General features: G+C 48.7%; 1 protein-coding gene across 3 annotated transcripts in view; it reads right to left on the reverse strand.

Moving 5' to 3' along the window:
* cltcl1 (clathrin, heavy chain-like 1) overlaps nucleotides 1-14,467 on the reverse strand; it is a 146,149-nt gene that overhangs the window by 50,022 nt on the left and 81,660 nt on the right. For all 3 annotated transcript variants that reach the window (XR_012099692.1, XM_073051872.1, XM_073051871.1), the window contains exon 17: nucleotides 3,279-3,513. Coding sequence is in view for 2 of the 3 variants with exons in the window: in XM_073051872.1 (XP_072907973.1) it covers nucleotides 3,279-3,513 (235 nt within the window). In the remaining variant the exon portion in view is untranslated. The remainder of the gene's footprint in view (nucleotides 1-3,278; nucleotides 3,514-14,467) is intronic.

A 14,467-nucleotide genomic window follows, 5' to 3' on the forward strand; every position in this document is an offset into this window, starting at 1 on the left:
TGAATGAAAAAAACATAGAAATCCTACAGCACAATACAGGCCCTTTGGCCCACAAAGTTGTGCCGAACATGTCCCTACCTTTGAAATTACTACGCTTACCTATAAGCCCTCTGTTTTTCACAGCTCCATGTATCTATCCAAAAGTCTCTTAAAAGACCCTATTGTATCCACCTCCACCACCGCTGCCAGCAGCCCATTCCACACGCTCACCACTCTGAGTTTAAAAAAACTTACCCATGACATCACCTCTGTACCTGCTTCCCAGCACCTTAAACCTGCGTCCTCTTGTGGCAACCATTTCAGCCCTGGGAAAAAGCCTCTGACAATCCACACGATCAATGCCTCTCATCATCTTATACACCTCTACCAGGTCACCTCTCATCCTTCGTCGCTCCAAGGAGAAAAGCCCGAGTTCACTCAACCTATTCTTATAATACATGCTCTCCAATTCAGGCAACATCCTTGTAAATCTCCTCTGCACCCTTTCTATGGCTTCCACATCCTTCCTGTAGTGAAATGACCAGAACTAAGCACTGTGCTACAAGTGGGGTCTGACCAGGGTCCTATATAGCTGCAACATTACCTCTCGGCTCCTAAATTCAACTCCACGATTGATGAAGGCCAATATACTGTATGCCTTCTTAACCACAAAGTCAACCTGTGCAGCTGCTTTGAGCGTCCTATGGACTCGGACCCTAAGATCCCTCTGATCCTCCATACTGCCAAGAGTCTTACCACTAAGACTATATTCTGCCATCATATTTGACCTACCAAAATGAATCACTTCACACTTATCTGGGTTGAACTCCATCTGCCACTTCTCAGCTCAGTTTTGCATCTTATCAAGATCTCGTTATAACCTCTGACAGCCCTCCACACTATCCACAACACCTCCAACCTTTGTCATCAGCAAACTTACTAACCCATCTCCCCACTTCCTCATCCAGGTCATTTATAAAAATCACAAAGAGTAAGGGTCCCAGAACAGATTCCTGAGGCACACCACTGGTGACTGACCTCCACGCAGAATATGACCCGTCTACATCCACTCTGCCTTCTGTGGGCAAGCCAGTTCTGGATCCACAAAGCAATGTCCCCTTGGATCCCATGCCTCCATACTTTCTCAATAAGCCTTGCATGGGGTACCTTATCAAATGCCTTGCTGAAGTCCACATACACTACATCTACTGCTCTTCCTTTATCAATGTGTTTAGTCACATCCTCAAAAAATTAAATCAGGCTCCCAAGGCATGACCTGCCCTTGACAAAGCCATGCTGATTATTCCTAATCATATTATACCCCTCTAAATGTTCATAAATCCTGCCTCTCAGGATTTTCTCCATCAATTTACCAACCACTGAGGTAAGACTCACTGGTCTATTATTTCCTGGGCTCTCTCTGGCCTTTCCTGGCCTGGCCTTTCTTGAATAAAGTAACAACATCCCGAACCCTCCAATCCTCCGGAACCTCTCCCATACCCATTGATGATTCAAAGATCATCGTCAGAGGCTCAGCAATGCACACACACATACAGAGACATACATATATATATATATATACACACACCCAAAAAAGTATTCACCAACCACCCCCCCCCCCCCCCGGAACTTTTTGTGTTTTAATATTGAATCACATGGATTTAATTTGACTTTTTTTAAAAAAACTCTGATCAACAGAAAAGGTGCCTGTCAAAGTGAAAACATCTCTACAAAAGGTCTCTAAATTAATTGCAAATATAAAACACAAAATAATTGATTGCAAAAGTATTCATCCCATTTAACATGACATACCAAATCATCACTGACATACCAATTGGTTTTAGAAGCCACATAATTACTTAAATAGAGATCACTGTGTGCAATGAAGGTGCTTCAATTAATTGTAGCAGAAATATACCTGTATCTGGAAGGTCCAATTGCTGGGGAGGCAGTATCCTGGCAAAAACTATACCATGAAGACAAAACAACACTCCAAACAACTCTGCAAAAAGGTCAGGAGATGGATACCAGAAAAGTTCCAAGTCACTGAGTACAGTTAAGTCATTCATCTTGGAGTACAGTTAAGTCAATCATCAAGAAATGGAAAGAATATGGCACAACTGTAAATCGACTGCAGCAGGCCATCGGCAAAATCTGAGTAATCATGCAAGAAGGGGACTAGCAAGGGAGGTCATCAGGAGACCTCCAACAACGCTGGAGTTACAAGCTTCAGTGACTGAGATAGGAGAGACTGCGCATACAACAACTGTTGCCCAGGTGTTTCACCAGTCACAGCTTTATGGGTGAGTGGCAAAGAGAAAGACACTATTAAAAGTAAAAAGCTCACATGAAATCTCGGCTAAGAGTTTGCCAGAAGGCACGTGGGAGACTCTGAAGTCAGCTGGAAGGTTCTATAGCTTGATGAAACCAAAATTGATCTTTTTGGCCATCAGACTGAACACTTTGTTTGGAATAAGCCAAATACAGCACACTATCGCTACCGTGAAGCATGGTGGTGGCTGTATCATGCTGTGGGGATGCTTCACTGCAGCAGGCCCTGGAAGGCTTGTGAATGTAGAGGTTAAAATGAATGCAGCAAAATACAGGGAAATTCTGAAGGATGCAGTCTGTAAGAGAACTTTGACCTGGAGAAGATATTTGTTTTCCAGCAAGACATTGACTCCAAAGCCACACAGAAATGACTTAAAAACAAAGTTAACATCCGGAGTGGCCAAGTCAAAGCCCAGACCTCAATCCAATTGAGAATTTGCGGCTGGACTTGAAAAGGGCTGTTCACTCACACTCACTGTGCAATCTGACAGAGTTTGAGCAGTCTTGTAAAGAAGAATGGGGAAAAATTGCACTGTCCAGATGTACAAAATTGATTCAAGGCTGTAACTGCTGCTAGAGATACATCTACTAAATAACTGACTTGAAGGGGGTGAATACTTATGCAATCAATTATTTTGTATTTTATATTTGTAATTAATTTAGATCACTTTGTAGAGATCTGTTTTCACTCTGACACAAAAGACTGTTGATCAGTGACAAAAAAGCCAAATTAAATCCACTGTGATTCAATGTTGTAAAACAATAAAACATGAAAGCTTCTGGGGGGGGGGGGGAATTGAGTATCCTTTTATAGACACTGTGTGTGTGTATACACACACATTTCTCATTCACAGCACACATCAATGAAAATAAACCTGATTCTTTTATTTAAGATCTGCTGAATCGTGAAAAAGATACTGTGACAGAATTATCTTGTGTTATTCTTGCATTCCAGACAATATACTAACCTTGATCAAATCCAGGTCACACTGGCCTCTTTCATAAGCAACACAGGCTAAGTGTGGATCTCTCTTCTCACAATATTTTCCAACGACAGAACTGTCATAGTAAGGATTTTCACGCAGGAAACGCTCAGGGTTGTTATTGCTATCAATGTAAATTTTAGCTAAAGCATTATGGGTTGCTGGTTCCTCACAACCTTCATGGATTCTAGCTTCCAGCCAGGGGAGCAACAATTTTAATCTGTAAATAAAGGAGACAATAGCAGAAGCTAGTGACACGCAGCACCTTACTGATACTGGACGAATAGAGCCATGTCAAACCTTGTTCACAATTCTAAGCATGGTTAGTCTGCTTCTCTCAAGAATAACCAAGCAGGCAATTTAAACCTCCTGGTTGTGAGGATTACTCGATGACCACTAAGGAAGTGGGAGGAGAGAAAACTAATTTGGACATGGAGTGGATGTTCCAATTAGTGAGGGGAGTCTAGGAGCAGAGGACTCTGCCTCAGCAAAGAAGGATGCCCCTAGAACAGAAATGAGGAGGGATTTCTTTAGCCAAACGTTGGTGAGACTGTGGAATTCATTGCCATAAAGGGCTGTGGAGGCCAAGTTATTATCCAAGAAAGGATGTGCTAATGTTGGAGAGAGTTCTAAGGAGGTTCATGAAAATGATTCGGGGATTGATCAACTCGTCTTAGCAAAAGCATTGGATGGCAAGGGCCTCGAACTCACTAGAATTCAGAAGAATGAGGGTTGACCTAATAGAAACCTAATGAACGTCGAAGGGCCTTGATAGACTGGATGTGGAAGGGATGTTTCCTATGGTGAGGGAGTCCAAGACCAGAGGACACACCCTCAGAATAGAGCAGCATAATTTTCGAACAGAGGCCAGATGGTCAGTGATCGCTCCCAACTGAGATGAATGCAGAGGGGGTCGGCCATAACTCCCAATGGGGAACAGCATTCGGACTTAGGCATGAGCGGAGAACTGTTTCACATTCTGAGATTTAGGTGATTGGACTGTATTTTATTTTATATTGGTCTCCTTCAGTTTTTCAGCATTTTCTATGTGTTTGCCAGGGATTGGGGGGTGGGGTTTGATGCTACTGTTGCTGTTCTTTATTGAGACTGAGGGGCTGGACTTGTTATTGTATTTTTTTCTGGGAGAGAGGGGTAGGGGTAGGGGATTTGATGCTATTGTTGCAGTTTCTTTTCTGCAGGGGAAATGATGGAGGATTTTGGGGTTTGTTTCTTTTTTTGTATGGGGGGAGGAGTTGATTCTATATTTCATGGCTATCTGGAGAAGTTCTGTTGTACATCCACACTTTGACAATAAAATGAATCTTTGAGATGAGGAGGAATTTCTTGAGCCAGAGAATGGTGAATCTGTGGAATTTATTACCACAGGTGGCTGTGGAGGCCTAGTCTTGAGGTATATTTAAGGCTGAGGCTGATAGAGTCTTGATTAGTCAGGGCATGAAAGGATATGGGGAGAAGGCAGGATACTGGTGCTGAGAGGACAAATGGATCAGCCATGATGAAATGGTGGAGTAGACTCGATGGGCCAAATGGCCTAATTTAGAACATAGAATAATACAGCACATTACAGGCCCTTCGGCCCACAATGTTGTGCCAACCCTCAAACCCTGCCTCCCATATACCCCCCCCCCCACCTTAAATTCCTCCATATACCTGTCTAGTAGTTTCAAACTTCACTAGTGTATCTGCCTCCACCACTGACTCAGGCAGTGCATTCCACGCACCAACCACTCTCTGAGTAAAAAAAACTTCTTCTAATATCCCCCTTGAACTTCCCTTACCTTAAAGCCACGTCCTCTTGTACTTGGCTGTCCACTCCATCTATTCCTCTTAATATCTTGTACACCTCTATCATGTGTCCTCTCATCCTCCTCCTCTCCAAAGAGTAAAGCCCTAGCTCCCTTAATCTCTGATCATAATCCATACTCTCTAAACCAGGCAGCATCCTGGTAAATCTCCTCTATGCCCTTTCCAATGCTTCCACATCCTTCCTATAGTGAGGCGACCAGAACTGGACACAGTACTCCAAGTGTGGCCTAACCAGAGGTTTATAGAGCTGCTTCATTACATTGCGTCTCTTAAACTCTATCCCTTGACTTATGAAAGCTATCACTCCATAAGCTTTCTTAACTACCCTATCTACCTGTGAGGCAACTTTCAGGGATCTGTGGACATGTACCCCCAGATCCCTCTGCTCCTCCACACTACCAAGTATCCTGCCATTTACTTTGTACTCTGCCTTGGAGTTTGTCCTTCCAAGGTGTACCACCTCACACTTCTCTGGGTTGAACTCCATCTGCCACTTCTCAGCCCACTTCTGCATCCTATCAATGTCTCCCTGCAATCTTCGCCAATTCTCAACACTATCTAGAACACCACCAACCTTTGTATCGTCTGCAAACTTGCCAACTTACCCTTCTACCCCCACATTCAGGTTGTTAATAAAAATCACGAAAAGTAGAGGTCCCAGAACAGATCCTTGTGGGACACCACTAGTCACAACCCTCCAACCTGAATGTACTCCCTCCACCACGACCCTTTGCTTTCTGCAGGCAAGCCAATTCTGAATCCACCTGGCCAAATTTCCCTGGATCTCATGTCTTCTGACTTTCTGAATAAGCCTACCATGTGGTACCTTGTCAAATGCCTTACCAAAATCCATGTAGATCACATCCACTGCACTACCCTCATCTATATGCCTGGTCACCTCCTCAAAGAACTTTATCAGGCTTGTTAGACATGACCTGCCCTTCACAAAGCCATGCTGACTGTCCCTGATCAGATCATGATTCTCTAAATGCCCATAGATTCTATCTCTAAGAATCTTTTCCAACAGCTTTCCCACCACAGATGTAAGGCTCACTGGTCTATAATTACCTGGATTATCCCTACTACCTTTTTTGAACAAGGGGACAACATTCATCTCCCTCTAATCCTCCGTCTACCATTCCCGTGGACAACGAGGACATAAAGATCCTAGCCGGATGCTCAACAATCTCTTCCCTTGCCTCGTGGAGCAGCCTGGGGAATATTCCATCAGGCTCTGGGGATTTATTCGTCCTAATGTATTTTAACAACTCCAACACCTCCTCTCCCTTAATATCAACATGCTCCAGAACATCAACCACACTCATATTGTCCTCACCATCATCAAGTTCCCTCTCATTGGTGAATACCGAAGAGAATTATTCATGGAGGACCTCACTCACTTCCACAGCCTCCAGGCACATCATCCCACTTTTATCTCTAATCAGTCCTACCTTTACTCCTGTCATCCTTTTGTTCTTCACATAATTAAAGAATGCCTTGGGGTTTTCCTTTACCCTAATCGCCAAGGCCTTCTCATGCCCCCTTCTTGTTCTCCTCAGCCCATTCTTAAGCTCCTTTCTTGCTACCCTATATTCCTCAATAGACTCATCTGATCCTTGTTTCCTAAACCTCACGTATGCTGCCTTCTTCCATCTGACAAAATTCTCCACCTCACTTGTCACCCATGGTTCCTTCACCCTACCATTCTTTATCTTCCTCACCGGGACAAATTTATTCCTAACATCCTGCAAGAGATTCTTAAACATTGACCACATGTCCATAGTACATTTCCCTGCAAAAACATCATCCCAATTCACACCCGCAAGTTCTAGCCTTATAGCCTCATAATTTGCACTTCCCAATTAAAAATTTTCCTGTCCTCTCTGATTCTATCCTTTTCCATGATAATGCTAAAGGCCAGGGAGCAGTGGTCACTGTCCCCCAGATGCTCACCCACTGACAGATCTTTGACCTGACCCGGTTTGTTACCTAATACTAGATCTAGTATAGCATTCCCCCTAGTCGGCCTGTCAACATACTGTGACAGGAATCCATCCTGGACACACTTAACAAACTCTGCCCCATCTAAACCCCTGGAACTAATCAGGTGCCAATCAATATTAGGGAAGTTAAAGTCACCCATGATAATGTACAATGTCCTGTGTATGTTACTCAAAATGGCTTCTTGGGTTTGTTACGAGTAGGAATGCTTCTTTGTCTGATAAGTGTTTCTCTCGCTGTTGTTTCGCTTTAGAATGGCTGATATGGTAATTGTATTCATTTGTTAATCAATGGGGAATGTTATTGTGTTTTGAGAGGCTGGGAACTTGGGGGAGGGGTTGCGCGGGCTTGGAGTGTGAAGAGAGTCGGGAGGAAGACGGACGAGGAAGGTGGACGTGCGCTGGACTGCTCGTAAGACCACCGGCGTGGTCCCAGGTACGACGACGTGGCCGTCGGATGGTTCGTTGATTGAGCTCCTATGATGTGCACTACACTGACTGAACTTTGATAAGTTGGCGCCTTTTGTTTTTTTCTTTCCTTGTGTGTGTATGTGTGTATATATATATATATATATATATATAGTATTGCCTAATACTTCTTTAGTTAATGTTAGTAAACTCTTTAAAGTGTATTTCATAACGGTATTTGGTGTGAAGTTGATAACTGTGGGCGGCGCGAGGCATAAACTCGATTCTCACAGCACCTGTGTGTACGGGAGGTGGGTTGGTGTGTGGCTGGATCTCCTTTTCCCCTAGACATATACCAGCCTTTTGGGTAAGTGTTACATTTGTGGGGTGCTCATCCCGGATTGGATTGTCAGGGGCTGTGGAATCGCGCAGGCAGCAGAGCGGAGATGGACAGAGATAAGATTGTTAGCTGGTGCGAATTTGAAGGTGTACCGGTGCAGTATGCATGCGTAGTGAGCAGAGTGGATTTTCGAGTTTCGGGAGACGTGGTAGTGCGGGGGTTAAGTTTGGTGAAGGGTATGGGGCAGGTAGAATTGGTAGCTAGACGGTGTGGTAAAGAGGTGGAGTCTAGCTGGGTGTTGGTTCGTACGAGTGCTGACGTCAGGACATTGGAACTGCCGGCGACGGTCAGTGTTCCGGGGAGGAGGGGCCGTGGGGGCTCCACCCCTTCTCCGAGGATGAGGCTGAGGAGACATCGGAGGAGGAGCTAGAGCTAGAGGTGGACTCCAGAGAGGGAGGAGGGAGGAGGGACTAGGCCCCGCCCCCCAGTTAGGGAAGAAGCCTCGGAGCTGGCAGCCGCACTTAACTCCCTGGTGGGAGTGGCCGAGAGGCCACGGCTGAAGCTGGGGGTGTTCTCTGGAGCCAAGCCTACTCCGGACGGGGAGGTGGACTATGAGACCTGGATCGAGCATGCGTCCTTGATGTTAGAGGAGTGGCCAGGCTCGGAGTAGGAGAAGAGGCAGCGATTGGTGGGAAGTTTGAGGGGTTTAGCAGCCAAAACGGTCTGGGAGTTGAAAGCTGAGAAGCCTGGGGCCTCAGTGGAGGAATGTATAGAAGTTTTGGAGGGAGCATTTGGGTTGTCAGGGGAACCCTGGCTGCTGTTAGCAGAGTTCCAACGCCTGGAACAATGGAGAGGGGAAAAGCTCTCCGAGTACATATTTAGGATGGAGGGGATGCTCTCGGGGCTGCGGCGCCGGGGGGTAGTGAAGGCGCCTGACGTGACTAGCGTGAGGATGAGTCAGATATTCAGTGGCTCTCTGGAGGAGGACAAGGTGGTGTGGACTATCCGGCAGGCTTATTGGAAAGGCCCCCCTCCATTGTTCGGGCAACTGATTAGAGAGGTGCGGGAGGAAGAGAGAGCGTTGGGGCGGAAAAGGGGCGCGGGCCTACGGGAGCGATCCTCAGCGATACAGGAAGTGGTGGCTGGGTGGAGGAATGACAACCCCCCCGGGGAGTAGGGAACCCCCTCTGGAGGGGAGGGACAGGGGAGGTACCCACTCTCAGGGGCGACCAGTGCAGTGGGTTGGGAGCGGGAGTCATCCTGGGAGAGGAGGGGCAGCAGGCAGCGTGTGCTTTAACTGTGGGAAAGAGGGGCATTTCAGGTGGGACTGTGGGCGGCCAAGGGTGTGCTATAGCTGTGGAGAGGAGGGACACTTTAGGTGGGATTGTGAGAGACAAGGAGTTCCGCGGAGGACAAGCACCCCTGCAACTAAGAAGGGTGAGGTGTCGGGAAACTTAGGAGAGGCTCAGTGAGGGAACGGACTGGAGCCTCTGGAGGAACATGTTCCCAGAGATCAGCCAGGGGACCACCGGGTGCCCACGCCTCTATTCCGGATGGGCTGGTAGGACCCCGTGCCAGTGTGGGTCTGCGGATAGAGGGAGTTTACGCAAAAGCCATTCTTGATACGGGATCGCAGGTGACCTTATTGTACTGGTCTTTCTACAACCAATATCTAAAGCATTTGCCCGTAACCCTATTTGACGCCCTGCAGATTTGGGGTGTGAGCGAGGGTAACTACCCGTACGATGGGTACCTATCGGTGAGATTGGAGTTCTCGGAGGGCGATGTGGGAGTGTCCGAAGCTATTGAGACGTTGGTGTTGGTGTGTCCTGACCCGGTGGAAACCGGTGGTGCGGCCCTCCTGGTGGGGACTAACTCCCCCGTTGTGCGACGGCTCCTGGGAGCTTGTAAGGAAAAGGGGGGGGGGGGGGAAGACTTTCTTGAGACCCTCTCAGTGCATCCAGTGTTTCGAGCAGTGTTCGAAGAAGGGGTTGCCTCCCTAGGGCTGGACCCGGAGTGTAAAAGAGGGACAGTGTGGTGTATGCAGGCGAGGCCCAAGGTGATCCGACCAGGGGAGGTAGCACTAATGATGGGGACCCCCAGATTCCCAGGAGTGCCGACGGGCGAAGCCCTGTTAGTAGACGCCCCGGATGATCTTGAAGGGGAGACACGATTTCCGGCGGGGGCGCTGGTGAGGCCCGAAATGCAGAGACCAGGGGTGGTACATGCGAGGCGTATAGCTATAAGTGTCAGGAACACCACGGCAAAAGAAATCACCTTTAAGAGGGGAATGCCGCTGGCACATCTGTTCCCGGTGACGGTAATGTCTAGCGCACCAGTGAGGACCCCTAACGGGGAGGGATCGGAGCATCAAAGGGAGATGACCGCTGAAGTCTTTAACTTCGGGGATTCCCCTGTGTCGCCGGAGTGGAAACGCAGGCTAGTGGAGAAGGTGCTGAAGATGGAAGCTGTTTTTTCTCTGGGCGAGTTTGATGTTGGCTGCTCCAAAAGCACTCGCCACACCATCCGGGTGACGGAGGACACCCCGTTCTGAGAGAGATCCCGGCGGCTGGCTCCGGCAGATGTTGAGGATGTGCGGCAGCACTTGTGCAAGTTGAAGGAGGCCGGAATCATAGCTGAGTCCTGAAGTCCTTATGCGTCCCCAATAGTGGTGGCACGGAAGAAGAATGGGCGAATGCGCATGTGTGTTGACTACAGGACGTTGAATCGGTGAACTGTCCCTGATCAATATACTGTCCCAAGAGTCGAGGATGCGTTGGCCTGCCTGAGCGGTGCGAAGTGGTTCAGTGTGCTGGACTTAAGAAGTGGGTATTACCAGATCCCGATGAGTGCGGGCGATAAAGAGAAGACCGCTTTTATCTGCCCGCTGGGGTTCTTTCAGTTCGAACGAATGCCCCAAGGCATATCGGGAGCCCCAGCCACCTTCCAGAGGCTCATGGAGAGAACTGTGGGGGATATGAATCTGTTAGAGGTGCTGGTGTACCTGGACGATTTGATAGTGTTTGGATCGACTTTGGAGGAACATGAGGAGAGGCTGTTGAAGGTGTTGGGCCGGCTTAATGAAGAAGGGTTGAAGTTTTCCCTGGACAAATGCCAGTTCTGCAAGTCGTCGGTTAGCTACGTTGGCCATATCATTTCGCGAGAGGGAGTGGCTACTGATCCAACCAAGATAGAGGCCGTGACCACCTGGCCGAGACCCCAGAAAGTGGGCGCTCTGCGCTCATTTTTGGGGTTCTGTGGGTATTACTGGCGATTTGTGAAAGGATACGCCAAAGTGTGTCACCCATTGACTCAGCTGTTGTGTGGCTATCCCCCGGTGGGAAAGAAAAGGAAGGGGGACCAGAGGCAGGATGCTGGAGGATACTGGAACCTTTTGGCTCGAGATGGGATGATCAATGTGAAGAGGCGTTCCGATCTTTGAAAAGGGCACTGACCCAGGCCCCGGTGTTGGCTTTTGCCGATCCCCAGAAGCCATATGTGCTGCACACGGATGCCAGTCGAGAGGGTCTCGGGGCTGTTCTGTACCAGGAGCATGGCAAAGCATTGAGGCCGGTAGCCTTTGTCAGCCGAAGCTTGTCGCCATCAGAGAGAAACTATCCCACTCACAAGTTGGAGTTCCTGGCGCTGAAGTGGGCGGTGGTGGACAAGCTGGGCGATTACCTGTACGGAGCCAAGTTTGAGGTGAGAACGGATAACAATCCTCTCACTTATATTTTGACTTCAGCGAAGCTGGATGCCACAGGACATCGGTGGCTGGCGGCCTTGTCGGTATATGATTTTAGCCTGAGGTACCGCCCCGGAAGCAAGAATGTCGATGCGGATGCTTTGTCACGTTGGGAGCCGGGGGAACAGGAGAAGGACGAGGAGTGGGAGAGTGTCCCTGCCCCTGGAGTGATGGCGATGTGTCAGTTTGCTATCACCGTGAAGGCCGAGGGAAGAGGGAGGCTGGAACGAGCCGTGGACCATTTGGGGGTTTTTGACGACGCTATACCCCTAGCTTACTGTGACCTGACCGCACTGCGGACTAAACAGTTGCCGGAACTGAGTCCGGGGGAAGTGGCAGCTGCTCAGCAAAATGACCCGGGCATTGGCACAGTGTGGAGAGTGGTCGAGAAGGGGGATGGGGCGTTGGCTGAGAAGGCGAAACACCCATTCGTGCCTCTGTTGTTGAAGGAGTGGTCTCGGTTGAAGTTAAAGAACCAAATCTTGTACCAGGTAACGGCGCCTCCGGACCAACCCCACTGTTGGCAACTGGTCCTGCCGGAGGAGTATCGGCAGGCTGTACTCCAGGCCTTACATGATGATTCTGGACACTTGGGGGTGGAAAAGACCTATGGATTACTCAAAGACCGGTTCTACTGGCCCCGGATGAGGGGGGAAGTCGAAGAATACTGTAGGGGCTGCAGTCGTTGCATCTGAAGGAAGACCCTGCCCACGTTGGCGGCTCCACTGTCGCACTTGCAGAGTGCGGGACCTCTGGACCTGGTATGTATGGATTTTCTGTCGATTGAGCCTGACACCAGCAACACCGCAAATGTCTTAGTCATCACCGATCATTACACTCGCTATGCTCAGGCATTTCCCACTAAGGATCAGAAGGCGACGACAGTGGCGAAGGTGTTATGGGAGAAGTATTTTGTTCATTACGGCCTTCCCAGGCGAATCCATAGCGATCAGGGGCGGGACTTTGAGAGCCGTCTTATCCATGAATTACTGACTATGCTTGGGGTTGAGAAATCCAGGACTACCCCTTATCACCCACAGGGAGATCCTCAGCCAGAGAGGTTCAACAGGACCCTGTTGGATATGCTCGGGACGCTGGAGATTGGGCAGAAAAGTAGATGGAGTCGTCATATTGGACAATTGGTTCACTGTTACAATTGTACTCGCAATGATGCTACAGGGTATTCGCCCTATTATCTGATGTTCGGGCGGGAAGCGAGGTTGCCCATTGACTGTGTTTTGGGGGTGAAGTGGGTGAATTACCCGGGAAGTCCTATCTAAAGTATGTGTCCGACATGAAGAGGGAGTTACAGTGGGCGTACGAGTTGGCCGAGGCGGCGGCTACCAAACAAAATCAGAGGAATAAGATGCAGTATGATCGAAAGGTGAATTTTGTCCAATTATTGCCAGGTGACCGGGTCCTTTTACGGAATTTGGGACTCCCTGGTAAGCACAAGTTGGCAGATCGATGGGCGGCCAGCCCCTATGTAATAGAGAGCCAGATGCCGAACCTGCCAGTTTACCGGGTGAAACCTGAGGATGGGAAAGGGCCTATCAAGGTACTCCATCGGAATCACCTGCTGCCGCTGGGTTAAGCGGTGCAGGTGGATAAGGAGCCAGAGTGGGAGGTTACGCCTAGTACAAGGACTCTGCGAGGGCGCGGAGAAAGGGAAGAGCCCGCTGCTGAAGAGCGGGGACGGGTCCCTCGCCCGGAAATGGCTACCGATTCGGAAGAGGACGACTCAGATGAGTGGCCCCTGTTCCCATTTGCTGGTGCTCCAGTACCAGGAGAGGAGGCTCCTAGCCCTTCCCATACTGAATTGGGTGAGAGGAGGGAAGGTCTTGAGGGTCAGATGGAGAGGCAGCCAACATTGGTGGGAGAGAGGGTGGAGCCCGAGCGTGAGCCGGAGAGATCTCAGGTGAGGGAGGACCCCCGTGAGGAAGGGGGTGAGGGTCTGTCAGGTAGACCTGGGGTGTCGGAGACAGTGGGTTCGCAGGTGAAGAGGAAGCCCAGTGGGGCAGAAGGGGTATGGAGATCTCAGAGGATTAGGCACCCCCCCGGAGCGGTTGACATATGTGGTACCAAGAGAACCGAGTGTGATTTCTACTGCTCTGGGTAGTTATGTCACTGCTTTCTGCACCTGGGTTGGGTTTTGTGTGTTGCAAGAAGCTTTGGGGAACTCTAGTAATGCCATGAGGGCATGACATTTGCTGGTGGGGAGAGAATGTACAATGTCCTGTGTATTTTACTCAAAATGGCTTCTTGGGTTTGTTACGAGTAGGAATGCTTCTTTGTCTGATAAGTGTTTCTCTTGCCGTTGTTTCGCTTTAGAATGGCTGATATGGTAATTGTATTCATTTGTTAATCAATGGGGAATGTTATTGTGTTTTGTGAGGCTGGGAACTTGGGGGAGGGGTTTTCGCAGGTTTTTGGTGTGAAGAGAGTCCGGAGGAAGACGGACGAGGAAGGTGGACGTGCGCTGGACTGCTCGTAAGACCACCGGGGTGGTCCCAGGTGCGATGACGTGGCTGTCGGATGATTCGTTGATTGAGCTCCTATGATGTGCACTACACTGACTGAACTTTGATAAGTTGGCGCCTTTTGTTTTTTTCTTTCCTTGTATATATATATATTGTATTGCCTAATACTTCTTTAGTTAATGTTAGTAAACTCTTTAAAGTGTATTTCATAATGGTATTTGGTGTGAAGTTGATACTGTGGGCGGCGCAAGGCATAAACTCGATTCTCACAGCACCTGCGTGTACGGGAGGTGGGTTGGTGTGTGGCTGGATCTTCTTTTCCCCTAGACATAAACCAGCCTTTTGGGTAAGCGTTACAATAATAACCCTGTTAT

The sequence above is a fragment of the Hemitrygon akajei genome, chromosome 7 (assembly GCF_048418815.1).
Source record: "Hemitrygon akajei chromosome 7, sHemAka1.3, whole genome shotgun sequence".
NCBI classification, from domain to species: domain Eukaryota; kingdom Metazoa; phylum Chordata; class Chondrichthyes; order Myliobatiformes; family Dasyatidae; genus Hemitrygon; species Hemitrygon akajei.